The sequence below is a fragment of the Podarcis erhardii genome, assembly GCF_964252035.2.
Source record: "Podarcis erhardii genome assembly, chromosome: 16".
Classification (NCBI taxonomy): Eukaryota; Metazoa; Chordata; class Lepidosauria; order Squamata; family Lacertidae; genus Podarcis; species Podarcis erhardii.
This window is the reverse complement of record NC_138514.1, coordinates 500700-517462: the sequence shown is the minus strand read 5'-3', so window position 1 is coordinate 517462 and position 16763 is coordinate 500700. Positions and strand designations below refer to the sequence as shown.

General features: G+C 49.0%; 1 protein-coding gene across 3 annotated transcripts in view; it reads left to right on the top strand.

The window, feature by feature from the left end:
• Positions 1-16763, top strand: part of LOC309331595 (disintegrin and metalloproteinase domain-containing protein 2-like) — a 58115-nt gene that overhangs the window by 28252 nt on the left and 13100 nt on the right. For all 3 annotated transcript variants that reach the window (XM_081843879.1, XM_081843877.1, XM_081843878.1), the window contains 5 exons: positions 461-556; positions 2107-2305; positions 3083-3188; positions 4484-4667; positions 5612-5692. In XM_081843879.1, the coding sequence (XP_081700005.1) occupies positions 461-556; positions 2107-2305; positions 3083-3188; positions 4484-4667; positions 5612-5692 (666 nt within the window). The remainder of the gene's footprint in view (positions 1-460; positions 557-2106; positions 2306-3082; positions 3189-4483; positions 4668-5611; positions 5693-16763) is intronic.

Here is a 16763-nt window from a genome sequence, read left to right as displayed (position 1 = left end):
TATTTATTTCGGCAGTTTTTGTACCACTTAATCAGATTGCCAGAAATCATACAGTGGATAAAACAGAAAGCTTACTTAAAATGCCTGCTGATAATTGCTGATAATTTTGGGGTTGCCAGGGACAGGTCTTTCAGCCATCAAATGCCCAAATTGAAACAGGAGTATTTTAAATTTTTTCCTAAAAGCTGATGATGAAGGAGATTGACACCCCATTAGGGAGGACGTTACACAAATGGGGAGCCACCATCAATAAGGCCCTGTCACAGGTCACCACCAGCTGGGATGCTTCCGTTGTGTGAGTTGAGTTTGCATAGTGGGGTGAGGTAGAGTAATGGAGTTGATCACCTGGCCCTTCCAAGTACTGGAGTTGATCACCTGGCCCTTCCAACATTTCTCTCAAAGTGGACTGCAATGTGTCTATAGGTTCCTGACTCCTGCTATCCCATTTTCCCCCTTCCAGGAATGTGAAAGCAATCCATGCTGTGAGCCAAATTGTCTGTTGAGAAGAGGGAAAGCCTGTGCCCATGGTGATTGTTGCTGGTCGAGGTATTGCAGGGTAAGCTAGCCTCAAGCCCCATGCCCTCTTAGAGATGCCAGAGAATTCTGACAGAATCATCCATGTTCACTTGTTTGTCCCGTGTCCAGAATGGAAATCAGTCCAATGTTCACTGTTACTGTTGCTTTCGATTCACAAAACTGTTTACACCTCCTCCCCACTGTTTGTGTTTTGTTTCTTTTGCATTGGAATGAATGGGGTTGTAAAGACAGCAAAGTTTATGTAATTATTGGCCCATTTAGCTCAATCTTGTCTTCATTGACCGGCAGGCACTCTCCAGGGTTTCAGACAGGGGACAGTCTCAGCCCTACCTGGAGATACTGAGGATTGAACCTGAGACCTTTTGTGTTCAAGCTATTCCCCAAAGCAGGATTGTAGGATGGTGAGGGATGCAAAGCAAATTTTGAATATGGAGGCAAGCTCCATATGAGATATATAAAGCTCCCAATGAGATATATAAAGCCCACAAGCAGCCTCCAGAGGGCCTTTGCTGAGGAATAGGATCCATGATTAAGATGCAGAATATATGGAGACAGTGGATAGAGAGTTTCTCTTTCATAATGCTAGAACGTGGAATCACCCAGGTGGATTGTTTCTTTGATGGAGTTGTAATACAGCGAGATGGTCATACTACTGATGTATGGAAGGGATCAGATTTCTTGTTTTATGTAATTTCAGTCTATTCAGTGGGTATTGTTATTTATACAAATCTGTGTTATGTATTTTAAGGGTGTGAACAAAACATATTTGAAAGAACAGTAGGCTTAAACAGTCCATCATTAGGGAGCAGGCTGGACTCCCTTCTCCTTGGTCACATGAATGTGAAGCTGGGATGTGACACTATTTCATTAGCCAAATATAAAGGTAAAGGACCCCTGAGACTTAAGTTCAGTCACGAACGACTCTGGGGATGCGGCGCTCATCTCACTTTACTGGCTGAGGGAGCCGGTGTTTGTCCACAGACAGTTTTTCCGGGTCATGTGGCCAGCATGACTAAGCTGCTTCTGGTGCAATGGAACACCAAAACCAGAGCAGCACACGGAAACACCATTTACTTTCCCGCCGGAGCGGTACCTATTTATCTACTTGCACTGCATGCTTTCGAACTGCTTGCTGCTATTTCTAGGGATTATTTTGTGGATTTTACAAAATTGCATGCTTTTGTTTTAATGTGTTCCTTTACCTGTGCTTATGCTCTTGAGAACTGTTCTAAGTTGCAAGGAAACGTTTTGTGTGCTTTCACTGAGCAGCTGACAATTACTATTGTCTATTACATGTCCATTGCATAAATACTATTACTATTACAATTATTAGCAGAAACAACAAAAACAACCCTGTTTCCCACCCCTGCACCACTTCATAGAGTGCTGGAAACAATGCTGATGTGATGGCAGGATCCCCCCCCCCCCAGTCTTGGCCACACATTATTAAGGAGAAGGTAGCATCCACATACTTGAGGTCTAAGTATGTGCCAAAATGCCTGCAAAGATCAATGTCTCAGAGGCCTGAAATGCAACTCAGAGCTTTCCTTTCTCTTTTCTTCCTGCCAGTTGAAAGCAAAAGGCACATTATGCAGAGGCACTAAAGATGAATACTGTGATCTGAAGGAGTACTGCAATGGTACCTCTGCTGAGTGCACAGAGAATTTTTATGTCCAGGATGGACAGAATTGTGAGGGGGAGACAGGGATTTGCATGGAAGGAACATGCCAAAGTGCAGATTTGTGGTGCCGCAAAGTATTTGGAAAAGGTAACTGAAAGCAGTTCTTTCTCTCATCTCTCCCTTCTGAACAGCCCTTCTCTCTTTCCTTCTCTGTCCTTCATTCCCCACACCTCACCCAGTATTCAGACTAGAAGATTTTGATTTTTAATCTGGCAGATTTCAAGAGATGCAGCAGTCTCCTTGAAGCTGCTGTGTACATTACTCATGCATCCCTTTTCAGGGACTGGCAGGGGTAGCAAAGAGTGTTCTGAGGTGTCTGACAGGCCATTACAGAGCATTATGTCCCCAATCTGCAGCCTCAGGAAAGAGAGCAATGGGATTGTGGGGCCTCTCTGTCTGCTTATCTGAAAGACCCAACAGGTTTGGTTCCTCCCCACTGAATCATTCCATTCTAGCTACCGTATTTTTCCATCTATAAGACAGCCCCATGTATAAGACCCCCCCATGGATATTTTTGGGGACTCAGATTTAAGAAAATGGGGGGAGATGGCCCAGAGTATAAGATGCCCCCTAATTTTTTACATTTTTTAAAGGGGAAAAACCTAGTCTTATACACGGAAAAATACGGTAATCGTTAGAAGAATGTCGTAAGTTCTAAGAACTAGTACCTGAGCTTTCTTCCCCTCCACTTCCCTCTCAGTCCCTTTTGTCTTTTAGATTGTAAGCCTGAGAGCAGGAACCATCTTATCAATGATATTTCTGTGCCATTCTGAAAACCTTTTGTTGTTGCTGCTGCCACTGCTGCTAAAGAATAGGATGAAAATGCTTCATATCAAGAAATAATAATTCTGATCTATATTGCAGATTCAAAAAGTGGATCATCTCAGTGTTATGAGGAAATCAACAGTCAAAAGGACAGGATGGGACATTGTGGTTCCTCTGCCAAAGGATATGAGAACTGTCAGTGGCAGTACGTTTTGAACAAAAATGGAAATTGTGTGATGAGAAGGTCACATTCCTATCACTAAGAGCATTTATGGAATACTGCCCAAAGCAGCGGTGTTTGTGCAGCAGGAAGTTTTACAGGGTGGATATACAGGGTACAACTTATTCTGTGACACACCTGCACCTGATGTGTGCTAAAACTCATTTGAATCAGCATCACTTGACAGCATGATACAGAGGTCATAGTCCAGGCAAACAAGAGATGTGGTAAAACTACTAGAAATATGGCTCCCTCTTTCATGCAAAAGTCACAAATTTGGTTAAACTACTGTTATAACTGTTATATAGTGCCTGAGTTCTGTTCGACATAACTGGCAATCTGGTGTGTTCCAGTCCAGGACCAAAATAGCCTTCTCCTCAGCAGTTTTATGAGGAGCAAATTAGAACAGGTGTGAAAAAACTTTGGCCTTCCAGGTGCTGCTGCAGTACAATGCAGCAGCATTGGCCATTAACCATGTAGGCTGGAGCTGATTGGTGCTGTAGTTCAGCAACATCTGGAGAGCCAAATGTTCCCCACACCTGGACTAGAACAACGAGCATACCAAATGGTTACACAACCTTTCCGAATCTGGTGTCCTCCATGTGTTTTGGATTGCACCTCCTATCATTTCCAGCCAATCCTGTGATGCTTGGGCTGATGGGAATTGTAGTCCAAAGCATCACCATATGGCTTTGCTGGCCTGTGTGCAGCATATTTCCAGGTCAATTCTAATAGAATCGTAGGGTCATGGAATTGTGGAGTTGGAAGGGTCCCAAGGTTAATCTAGTCCAGCCCCCTGCAATGCAAGAATCTCAGCTAAAGCATCTGTACAGATGGCCATCCAACCTCTGCTTAAAAACCTCCAAGTTCACAACCTCCCAAAGGAACTCCCAAAGTTCCACTGTGAGTTCTCACTGTAAGAAGGTTTTCCCTGGTGTTTTGTTGGAATCTCCTCTCTTGTAACTTGAATCTTATCCTCCAGAGCAGGAGAAAACAAGCTTGTTCCCTCTTCCATGTGACAGCCCTTGAGATGTTTGAAGATGGCTATCATATCTCCTCTCAGTCTCCTCTGTTCCAGGCTAAACATACACAGCTCCTTCAACCATTCCTAATAAGGCTTGGTTTGAGCTATGCTCATGCAATTCCCTTTTTCAGGAATTCTGGCAATGAACCAACACTTTACCTGTAGGTTCTCCAATAGCTGTGTTATGGGAGATTCATTATTCTAGGCATCTGATATCACCTGTGAGTCCTCCCACACACCCATGCTTCTTTTGCAGGGACCTCAAGTGTGGCAAGCTGGTGTGTGAATATCCAGGTAAAAAGCCTTATGCTATTGAAAATGCAGCGATAATTTATGCAAAGGTGCAGAATCGCTTGTGTGTCACTTTGGACTACATGAAAGGGCCGGGAGTGAAGGACCCATTCTTGGTTCGCGATGGCTCCATCTGTGGGGATAATAAGGTAAGGGTCTGAAGCATGGATTCTGAAGCAGTCCCAACAGGTTTAATTTCTGGTCGGGATAGTGCAGTTCTGTTGGTGTGGACAAATTGCCAGGAATGTTGGGGTCTCTATCCTGCAAAAGTGAACTGGAGCAAACAACTGCTTTGCGATGTGGCGCAGCAAGGCAATGGGATGTGCATTTGCAAGGGTCTGGTATATTCAGTGTCGTGCTGTCTCTCCATGTTGCCGCTGGCTAGATCTGTCCATGAATTTGTTCAGTCCCTTTTAAAGTCATCAAAGCTACACACACACACACATTTTCAAGTTTTCTATTTACACAACATACTTTTTTATCATGCATTGTACAGACTTCCCAACCTGTCACTATATGATATACCCCTGTACCCCTCATGAGGTTACAATTCCCAGCGTTTTCTGGAAAGAGGGATTGACTGTTACATTGTTCTGGGAATTATAGCTCTGGAGTGGGAGGAGTAGGGATCTCTTAACTCTCAGCACCCTTAACAAAACTACAGCTCCCAGAATTCTTTGGGGGAAGCCATAATTGTTTAAAGTGGTAGCATACTGTATAGTGCAGATATGACCTGTTATTGTAATGATATACCTCCGTTTATGAACTGCCCGGTTCACGAACAACTCAGAACCCGAATGCTGCAAAGCCGGAAGTAGACGTTCCAGTTTGTAAACTTTGCCCCGGAAGCCGAACGTGCTCCCGAGCTTCCGTTTTTCCTGTTGCGCAGCAAATCTGAGTCCCCTGCATAGTAATTAAGCCTTTCCCCTCCCGCTTCTGCCCTTGCACGGCTCGTTTGCATCCCCCCATTTTAATTTAAGCCTTTTCCCTCCCACTTCTCCCCTTGCGCTGCTCATCTGAGTCCCTGTCCCCCATGGCTATTATTCCATCTGGCTGCGTCTTTGCCTGAAGTGGTCCCAATTTTATTTTTTAGGTTTGCATGACCCAGAAGTGTGTGGATAGGTCTGTATTAAAAACAACTTGTGATCCAGTGAAAAAGTGCAACAGGAAAGGAGTGAGTAAAAGCAACATTATTTTCCTAATAGTATCAGATGTGTGGCATATTGCTTTGTGAATATGTTTAGCAGTCATCACCTCTCCAGGGCTACGTGGGAAAGGCAGTTTTTCAAGGAGCAGCTTAGGAGGAGCTCCTTTTATTCAATTTATGCATCTCTTTACTCAGCCAGAATGAGACAAGTTACAGGGATAGCAACATATAAAATAATATAAAGATAGAATAAGAATCCTGATACCAATGCTGGTGTGCAGATACCTATAACATTTTTTTTAAAAAAGATTGATCTAGTATTTTCCCATCACACCTGCTGACCTTTGGCTTTCAAAATTCTGACATCTGGGTAGAATCAGTGGTGTAACCTAGGACAGGTCGAGGGGTGGAGCCGGGAGTCTAATGACCTCTAGTACGGTATTCTTGAACCTTGTGTCCCTAGATTGTTATGTATTCAGTGGTCTTTGTTTGCCTTAGCTTGAGTCTGAGCTCCTGTGTTCTGATTCGATACATGATGTCCAATCACAGATATTTCAGGATTTGGGCCGCTGCCATTGCCCCTTGAATTCTGAGTCGCGATTCGCAGCTTGGAAGTTTAGACAGCCAATCACGTTGGGAGTGGTAGTGGCCAAGGTTTCCAGAAATGTATATAAGCACTTGCTTTGCTTCTGTTTCCCAGTTATGTAGTTCAATAAAGGTTCTTGCTGTTATCACTGTGTCTTGCCTCGTGGCAACCCACCTACATTTCACTGGCGATGGAGGTGGGCTGCTAGGCTAGGTATACAGTCCTGGCTAGCTTCCACAAGCTGAAATCACTGCTGGGGAACTTTCGCCTCAGCTGAACTGAAATCACTGACTGCAGCCACAAGGCAGATCACACAGAGCGAATATCATTGCCACCCATGGCCGCATTGAGGAATTTGACACCACGGTTACAGGGAAATGGGACTCCTATGCCACCTGGCTTGAGTTCTTCCTCATAGCCAATAAGGTGACTGTCTCCAAACTGAAGCGGGCTATGCTGTTCAGTGTGTGGGCCTGCTACATTTGAGATTGCCCAGGCTCTGGTGGCCCCAGCCAAGCTAAACAAGACGTTTGATGCAATAATGCTGAGGCTGAGGATGCACTTCGCTTCAGAGATTGCCTGCCGGTATGCCTTCTACAAATGAGACCAGGCCTCAGGTGAACCCATTGTGGCCTTTGTTGCAGCTTTGCCACTGCAACTTCAGTGACCTGGAGACAATGTTCTGTGACCGTATTGTGTCTGAAGCTACAGCGCCGCCTTCCAGGTTGCCTTACATGAGGCCCTGACAGCAGAGACAGCTGACAAAACGAGAGAGACTCGCCAAGCGCACAGCCCACCCATGGCACGGAAGGCTGAGGCTGTGCATTCTGAGGAGATTGTGGACAGTGAGGAAGACGAGGAGGTCCTGAGACTGCTCCTTGACTCATCCAAGCGTTTTGGCCAACAGGGGTGCCTTGCACCAGTTGTGGGGGCCTGCATGAACGCCAATCATGCTGTTTCCACGACGCCCAGTGTCGGCCATATTGCACACACCTGCCAAATGAAGGAGCAGCACATACCTCCAGCACACACCCGGCAACCAATGTTAGGGACTGGGGAGGGTCGTCGTGGGATTTCACGTGTGGAAGAATGCCGCACCATCACAAACTGTGCCTGCACAATGAGGCCAGCTGCCATGTCTATTCAGAGTGTGCAGCAGCCAACCTGTGACTTCTCAAGTCTCCAGGGGGTCCCATGCAAAATGGAGGTTAACTTCGGGTCAGTGCTTTCAATTATTTCTGCAGAGATGTACCGTCGCATCTGCCAGAAGGGGAAAAAACTGCAACTGTTTGAGGTGTGTGCCTGTTTGGGGCATCAGCCCATTCGCAGTCAAATTCAATCATTTTAGCAGACCCCTGCAGCTGGTGGTTGTTGATGGCTACCTCACCAGCCTCCTTGGCCTCAACTGGTTCGATGCACTGGGCATCCATGTCACCAGGGTGCAACACATCAGCCAGTTCAGCTACGAGGCCATCTGTGACGAGTTCGCAGCTGTGTTTCATGGGGTGTTGGGGTGCAACAAGGACCCACCAGTTGCACTGAGTCTCAACCTGGCTGTTGTACCGATTCACATGAAGGCTCAGTGGGTGCCATTTGCCCTGAGTTTCTTTCGTTTTGGCTGTTCAGCTGGAGAAGATGTCCGCTCGATCTCTGGGTTGATTTATGATGTTTTTCTACTCATTAAAGACTTCTTTAGATTAGCAAAAAGCCTGCGTACAGTCTTTGATTTATCACCGACACAAGGCACCTTTCTGCTGCTGCAATACTCTGCTGAGAGCCAGGAAGAGAGCTTGAAGCTCAGATCGGGACAGGGAAGTGTACCGGGCTCCATTACATTCCATTGTTTGGCTCTGAAGCGCCCTCTCCGATTGCATGGAGCCCAGACAGCCCCTTGGTTTTCCACGGATCTGAGGGCAATGAAACAATCGCTGAGATGGCTAGAGCGCCAGTGACGGATAACTCATTCTGAATCTGACCGGACACGGGTTAGCGCTCAATGTCAAGCCTACAAGTGGTGATAGTGACGGCGAAGAAGACCTTCTTCACAGCCTCTATTGCATCTGCAGAAAACAGCAGCAGGAGACTCTTTCAGGTGGTTCATAATTTAGCGGAACCACCTGCTCCATCGGGGCCCAGTACAGGCCACATGATCTCCTGCAATGGTTTTGCAAAGTTTTTTGCTCAGATTCAGGAAGAGGTAGACTCTACTGTGGGAACAGGACTGGGGCGGGAAAGTGCTAGAGTCCTGTCTAGTCAAGTTGCGTGGGGTCAGTTCCAATCTGTTACCTCTGAGGATGTGGACAGGCTGCTTGGACGACTGAAACCAACTACCTATCTCCTTGCCCATCCTGGCTTATAAAAGCTAGCCGGGAAGGGCTGGGCGATGGGCTCTGCGGGGTAGTGAATGCTTCTCTCTCTGAGGGAGCCTTCTTTAGATGCGGCCAATATGGCCAACTATTGCCCAGTCTCTAATCTTCCTGAAATATACTCAGAGTCGCAAAGTGATTTCATGCTCTTTATTCAGCTCATAGTGGTGAGGAGGAATGGAAGTCCCCTCAAAGTATCTGCTTTATATACATTATTTACACAATGGGCTGCACATGATTGGCTAATTCGGGTCTTCTCCTGTAGGCCAATCAGGTTGTGGATTCACTTCTATCTAGAGCTGGATTGGGTGGCTCCTGCTGACCAATCATACTGCTGCATTGTTCTAGGACCAATCAGACTGCTGCATTCTGAATCCTATTGTTCTAGGACCAATCAGACTGCTGCAGTTTGGATCCTATTCAACTCAGTACATGACACCCCTCCCCTCTAAGTTCCAGTTTTGCCCGGGAGGTCGCATTCATAGTCCTCGAGGTACGCCGGCGGCCTACGTGTGCGTTGCGGCCTGGGGTGTTCCCTGGTCTGGGGTTCAGGTTCTGGCTCTTGTTCCAAGGATGCTGCCTGTGATGGGGCCGTTTGGTCTGGTGCAACCAGCTCAATCATGGTTCTGGTTCCGGTGTCCTTTCGGCCTTGCGTGTCCTTTCTGTATTTACTGATTCTGCCTCTCCTGCTGGCCCCTCTTGTTCTATGGGCCTCATTGCCCCACTGTTCCCTTGGGACTCCTCTGACCTGTCCTCCTCCTGGTTTTCTCCCGGGAATCATCGCCATATCTGGTTGCAGTGGCGGCGCCAGCATTGCCCTCCATCCGTTAGCACCTCATACGACACGGGGCCAGTGACCCTGGTGACTGTGGCGGGTACCCATGCTGGGCCTGCCCCAAAATTCTTTGCATACACTGGGTCCTGGCCCATGAAGGTCCGGGGGTTCCTGCCTTCCCCCACCACTACCTCATCCTGAGCTCTATTGGGGTGAAGGCGGTCCAATCTGATTGCAAGGCGCCGACCCATTAGTAGTTCAGCGGGGCTCCGGCCAGTCGTTGGGCTGGGGGTGCTGTGCTAGAAGGAATGTGGCAAGGTGGTACTCCCAATCCCCTTGCGTCATGCGGCGGAGGGTGTCCTTGGTGGTCCACACCATGCGTTCTGCTTGGCCATTGGTGGCAGAGTGGAATGGCGCCGAACGGATGTGGCAGATGGCGTTCTGCACTGTGAAGGTTTGGAATTCTCCTGATGTAAATGCAGTCCCGTTGTCTGAGACGAGAGTGTCAGGGAGCCCGTGGGTTGCAAAAAGCCTGCGTAGTACCCAGATGGCTGTGGACGTGGAAGTGGACGGTACCAGTGCGACTTCCAGCCATTTGGTGTAGGAGTCCACCACTATGAAGAATGTTTTCCCCTGAAAGGGGCCAGCGAAGTCCACATGCAGGCGTGACCATGGTGCTCGGGCAGACTCCCAGGACTGGACTGGGGCCCTTGGGGGATCTGGGCGGGATTCTTGGCAGGCCTGGCAGTGTTTAACCCAGGCCTCTATCTCTCCGTCGATCCCCAGCCACCACACATAACTCCTGGCAAGGGCCTTCATTCTCACTACCCCTGGGTGTGTCTCGTGTAGGGCTGTGAGGACCCTTTTGCGGAGGGGCTGGGGAACAACGACCCTGCTTCCCCATAACAGGCACCCCTTGTGGGCCGACAGTTCATGTTTGCGGGTTGTGTAGCCGGCGAATTCTGGCCCGGGGCTGCTGCTGGGCCATCCCCTCCACACCCAGTCCAGGACCCAGGAGATGACCCTATCTTTCTTGGAATTGTGTGCAACCTCTTTTGCCTGAATAGGGTGGTCGGGAAGCAGCTCCAGGCTCATAACCTCTTGTGCAGGTGCTGGGTCAGGGCCTGTTTCCGGTAGTGGTAGCCTGCTGAGGGCGTCCGCATGGCCCATCGCCTTCCCAGGGCGGTGAATCAGTGCATACTGGTAGCTGGCAAGGAAAATTGACCACCTGAGGACGTGAGGAGACAGTACTTGGGGGGTCTGCTTTTCGGGGGCAAACAAGCCAAGCAACGGCTTGTGGTCAGTCACCAAGGTAAAGGGCCGCCTGTACAAGAAATCATGGAATTTTTTTACTCCCTTCACGATTGCCAGACCCTCCTTGTCGATTTGTGAGTAGTTCCGCTCGGTTGCGTTGACTGTCTGGGAAAAGTATGCCACCGGTACCTCTCTTCCATCCGGGAGTTGGTGTCCCAGGACAGCGCCGATGCCATAGGGCGAGGCGTCGCATGCTAGCACCACCGGCAGCCTCTCGTCGAAGTGTGCCAAGACCGAGTTTGAGACAAGCAAGTTCTTGACTGCCTGGAATGGCGCTGGCGCTGGCCCCACACCCAAGGGGCCCTCTTGTCCAGGAGTCTGTGTAGGGGCTCCGCTACTGCCGCCTTGTGGGGAAGGAAGGAATGGTAAAAGTTCAATAGTCCCAAGAAGGCCTGAAGTTCAGTCTTGATCTTGGGTGCTGGGGCATCACAAATGGCCCGTACCTTGTCTCCAGTCGGGCGGACCCCTTCTGCGTCCATCATAAATCCCAGAAAGTCTACCTGAGGCACTCCTAGTAGACATTTTTCCCGCTTCACCTTGAGACCCGCCGTCTGGAAACGGTGCAGAACGGTGCGGAGGCGGTCCTCAAACTCCTCTGGTGTGGGCCCCGCAATCAACACATCATCAAAGAAGGGGGTGACGCCAGGAATCCCTTTAAGGAGAGAGTCCATTAGATTCTGGAAAAGCCTGGTGCCACGCTGACACCGAATTGCAGCCGCTTTACCCTGAACGCTCCTCTGTGCGTCACAATTGTCTGTGCCTCTGCTGTGGCCTCATCTACTGGCAGCTGTTGATATGCTTGGGCCAAGTCCAGCTTGCCAAAAAATTTTGACCCAGCCAGGGTGGCAAGGACATGGCTGACCACTGGCACTGGGTATGCGTTGGCCATGAGGGCCTTGTTTATGGTACATTTGTAGTCTGTGCAGATGCGGACTGAACCATTAGGCTTGACAGGTGTGACGATTGGGGTTTCCCAGGGGCATTAGGCACCGGCTCCAGCACTCCTTGCTCCACGAGCTGGTCCAATTCCTCGTCTATGCGGGGTTTCAGGGCAAACAGGACCCGGCGGGCCTTGAGCCTGACAGGTCGTACTGCGGGGTCAAGCTGTAGAGCAATGGGGGGGCCTGTATACTGTCCCAATTTCCCATTGAAAACCCCCGGGAATTCCTTGCATATGGCGTCCACGTCCACTTGTAAGCTAGTGTGGTTCACCCCGGTGACGGCTAGCCCCTGTGGTCCAAACCATGCCAATCCTAGTAAGCTAATGTAGGGGCCCTTGACCACAAGCAAGTCCAGTTGCTGCATCCGCCCTCGATATTGCACCCTGAAGGTCCCCACCCCCATTGTGGGGTCCTTACGTTTCTGGAAGTCCCGGAGGGTGAATGGGGCCGGCTTGAGTTTGGGACCCCCAGTAGGACACAGTTTCCTTAAGGTCCTTGCCGAGATTATGGATAGAGTTGAACCCGTGTCAAGCTCCATGCGGCACGGAGCCCCCTCTATCTGTACCTCTACATAAATTTTCTCTACGTTGGGGTGGGGCAACTGGTATACCTGGAAGTCCGTGAGCTGGTATACCTGGAAGTCCGTGAGTTGCCTTGGTGTGTTGGGCCCCAGGACCTAGGGCTCTTGGATTGGTCATCTGATGCCTGGCGTCGGGTGGGCCGAGCCCGCCACACCCGGGTGATGTGTCCCAATTTTCTGCACTGCCTGCACTCTGCGTTGTGGAAACGGCAGGTCCTCCTCTTGTGACTTTCCCCGCAGCTTGCACAGTTCCCTCCTTCTCGTCGAGGCAGCTGTGGTATGTGTGCTGCTTGAGTGCGCTGCTGTACTCGGTGCACCTCCTCCTGTCAGATCCTGAGTCGTCGGTGAGGTCTTCGTGGTGGACCCTCGGTTGCGATGGCAGGCTCGGCCGTGCCTCTTGCGTCGACCTCTCGGCAGCTTCCGTTGCCAGGGCGTCCTCCAGAGCGACCTGGAACGTTAGGTCCTTCTTAGCGTAGAGGCGTTGTTGCAGCTTCTCATCCTTCAGGCCACCGACGAGGCGGTCACGAAGCATGTTCTCCAACTCTGAGAAGTTGCAGAACCAGACGGCTTGGCGGAGAGAGGTCACAAACCCAGTTATGGTTTCCCCAGGGGCTTGCCGCTTTGCGTAGAAGGCATTTCAACAAGCCACCACTGAGGGCTGTGGTGAAAAGTGCCCCTTCAGCTGTTCCATTATTGTTTTGTATGGAACAGTAGCGATGTCTTCAGGCACAAGGAGAGCCCGGGCGATTTCAAACGTCTCCTCTCCGCAGACGCTGAAGAATATCGCCCTCTTCTTGGCATCTTCTTCGTCGGTGACCCCTTTGGCTTCTAGGAGGAAGGTGAAACGGGAGGCGTACTGTCAGAGCTGCCCTTAGGTCCCAGCTCACAGAGGACCAACGCCAGGCGGTCGTTATGTACAAAAGTCTTTATTGAAGTTCAGTTTCCATTCCAAAGCAGCAGCGCGCAGCTCTACGTCTTAAACCCTAGACCGGCGAAGTCCCGTCTGAATCTCCTCCCCCCTGACACCAGTTTAAGATCCTAGCCCTACTCCACCTCCTCCGTTGCTCTCTCCTCTGGGTCCTCCTGCCCGCTGGGGCATTCCCCTTTCTGCTCTCTTCTGACGCTGAGTCGCCTGACTCCTCCCCCAGTCTCCGGCGGGCTTTAGGACCTGGTTCCCAATCCTCATCCCCTGCTGTCCCGCGCTCCTGTACATTTGAACTTGCCTCTCGCGCCAACCCAGTGACCTTCCTCCTGACCGTTACACTGCTTCTGTCACTGCTTCCCTCTTCCGGGAGACTCGCTGGACTTGACCTCCCCTCCTTTGCCTGACTCTCCGATGGAGGCGTGGTCAACCCTGCCTCATCCTCTCTCCCTGGCGGGGAATACGCTGGCCCCGAAGCCTGGGATCCTTCCCCCCCATTATGCTCTGGTGGGGACGCTGGCCCTGATTTCCAACTGCTGCTCTGGGAGTCGCCACTGGCCCCTTGCTTCTGGAGTGTCCCCCTTGGGAACCCCCTTGCCCTGGCCACCGGCGCCCCCTTCTGTGAATCTTCCGATTCGCTGGAGAGGCTCATGGAATCTCTCGGGCCACCTTCATTGCCAGTGAAATATACTCAGAGTCGCAAAGTGATTTCATGCTCTTTATTCAGCTCATAGTGGTGAGGAGGAATGGAAGTCCCGTCATAGTATCTGCTTTATATACATTGTTTACACAATGGGCTGCACGTGATTGGCTAATTCTGGTCTTCTCCTGTAGGCCAATCAGGTTGTGGATTCACTTCTATCTGGAGCTGGATTGGGTGGCTCCTGCCAACCAATCATACTGCTGCATTGTTCTAGAACCAATCAGACTGCTGCATTCTGAATCCTATTGTTCTAGGACAAATCAGACTGCTGCAGTTTGGATCCTATTCAACTCAGTACATAACACTTCCATTCTTGGGCAAGGTGAATGGCAAAGGTTCTTGCTGTTATCACTGTGTCTTGCCTTGTCGGAACCCACCTACACTTCACAGGTATTGCTGGACTGCAACTCCCTTAATACCCAGACAGATTAGGCAATGAAAAACACTGTTCTAGTAGAAGCAAACTTAATTTGTTTATAGTCCCATGGGTGGTGTTGGCAGTTTAACTGGGCTGAACCTTTGCTTGTATCCAGTGTGCAGTGAAGATGTTGCTCAGTGAAGGAAGTGATTGTGGGAAATCAGTTCCCCATGGCTGCTACAACAAGGTGTTGTGTTGCTCTGCCTCCATACAGCTTGTATAACTAATTGTCGGGGCCAGAATTTAACTGTTGGTCAGGGCTTGCCTCACTCCGTGTGTGGCACTTTGCAAGCAAAGCCCCAACAACTAGCTGATTGTTGCCAAGAGAGCACCTGTCAGATCTGACCTGCTTGAAGTTGGGGAGATAAGGATCAGGCCCACTGGCTGGACCTAGTTCCCCATCCCTGATCGAACAGAGACAGCAACTGCAGACAAAGCACAGAAAAGCATCCTGGCATTTCCAGAGCAATCCTGTAATGGCAGAAATATATGGAGTGAGTGGAGTAGTCAGGATGCAAGTTGGGCTTCATCAAACATTCTTTGGAAGCACTCATCTCAAATGCATTTACCCTTTGTTGGAAAAAAGTAACTGTCTTCCTGAGAGGTCACGGATAGTGGCTTGCCTGGTGTTAGGATAGTGAGCCACAGTTTTGGGAGGGCTCCTGTCACAGCTGCAATGGAGGTATAAAAGCAGGACTTGTTGAATTGCCACCTGCTAGTCAAGTTGGTGGAGCCCTGCTTGAGGGAGGGGGCATATAACAACCAGATCTGGGAGATTACTATGTGTGAGATGGGAAAAGACTGAAGATGACAGCCTTCCCCATGCTAGTGTCTTCAAGATGTTGGATGATGAAGACTACTGGGGGATGGGTAGTCATGGCAGATCGATTGCCTCTCATCAGTGGCTGGCTGATAAGAGATAACTGCATGGCATATACAGCCAGATATATTTCCCTTTTTTCAATATTTTTTGGTCAAACATAGGAAGTTGTTTATTGACAAGGTAGACCATTGAACTGCCTACATAATGGCTCTCTAGTGTTTCAGGCAGAAGTCTAGCCTAGCTGCTAGATGCCAGAGCATTGAACAAAGCTTGCATTTTCCCATTGTGCTACAGTCCCTTCCTAAGGTGAAATTATGGTTGCAAAAGCCCTCAGAATGGCAGGTTGTATAAACCCTGGCAAAAAAGAATTAAAGGAATTGCTCATGGATCATAAGTACCAAGTTGTTATGTGCTTATATATCATATATTTTCTGCAAACCTTCATAATGGCAAAACAGATTCAAAATATTGTTTTAGTCAAGTATGGCTTTAAAGTATGTCACTATTTGAACTGATGGGGATAACTCTGAATGGATGCTAGTCCCCAATACTCATTCAAACTTCTCCAAGTTGCATCCTAAATTCTTTGGGTCTTGCTAACACTTGCTAACACTTGAGGTGTCTCAAGAAATATCAGAATCTCTCAAATATGAATTAATTCCACGTATTAATAATTTAAACATATTTAAAATTGTCCAGGGCATTTTTTGGGGGGGTGGACTCACTTCGGACAAGGAGCAGAGTCAATGGATTAACCACTTGTGCTTTGAATCATAGAATCATAGAATAATAAAATCATAGAGTTGGAAGAGACCACAAGGGCCATCGAGTCCAACCCCCTGTCAAGCAGGAAACACCATCAGAGCACTCCTGACATATGGTTGTCAAGCCTCTGCTTAAAGACCTCCAAAGAAGGAGACTCCACCACACTCCTTGGCAGCAAATTCCACTGTCGAACAGCTCTTACTGTCAGGAAGTTCTTCCTAATGTTTAGGTGGAATCTTTTTTCTTGTAGTTTGGAACCATTGCTCCGTGTCCGCTTCTCTGGAGCAGCAGAAAACAACCTTTCTCCCTCCTCTGTGTGACATCCTTTTATATATTTGAACATGGCTATCATATCACCCCTTAACCTCCTCTTCTCCAGGCTAAACATGCCCAGCTCCCTTAGCCGTTCCTCATAAGGCATCGTTTCCAGGCCTTTGACCATTTTGGTTGCCCTCCTCTGGACACGTTCCAGTTTGTCAGTGTCCTTCTTGAACTGTGGTGCCCAGAACTGGACACAGTACTCCAGGTGAGGTCTGACCAGAGCAGAATACAGTGGCACTATTACTTCCCTTGATCTAGATGCTATACTCCTATTGATGCAGCCCAGAATTGCATTGGCTTTTTTAGCTGCCGCGTCACACTGTTGGCTCATGTCAAGTTTGTGGTCAACCAAGACTCCTAGATCCTTTTCACATGTACTGCTCTCAAGCCAGGTGTCACCCATCTTGTATTTGTGCCTCTCATTTTTTTTGCCCAAGTGCAATACTTTACATTTCTCCCTGTTAAAATTCATCTTGTTTGTTTTGGCCCACTTCTCTAACCTGTCAAGGTCGTTTTGAAGTGTGATCCTGTCCTCTGGGGTGTTAGCCACCCCTCCCAGTTTGGTGTCATCTGCAAATTTGATC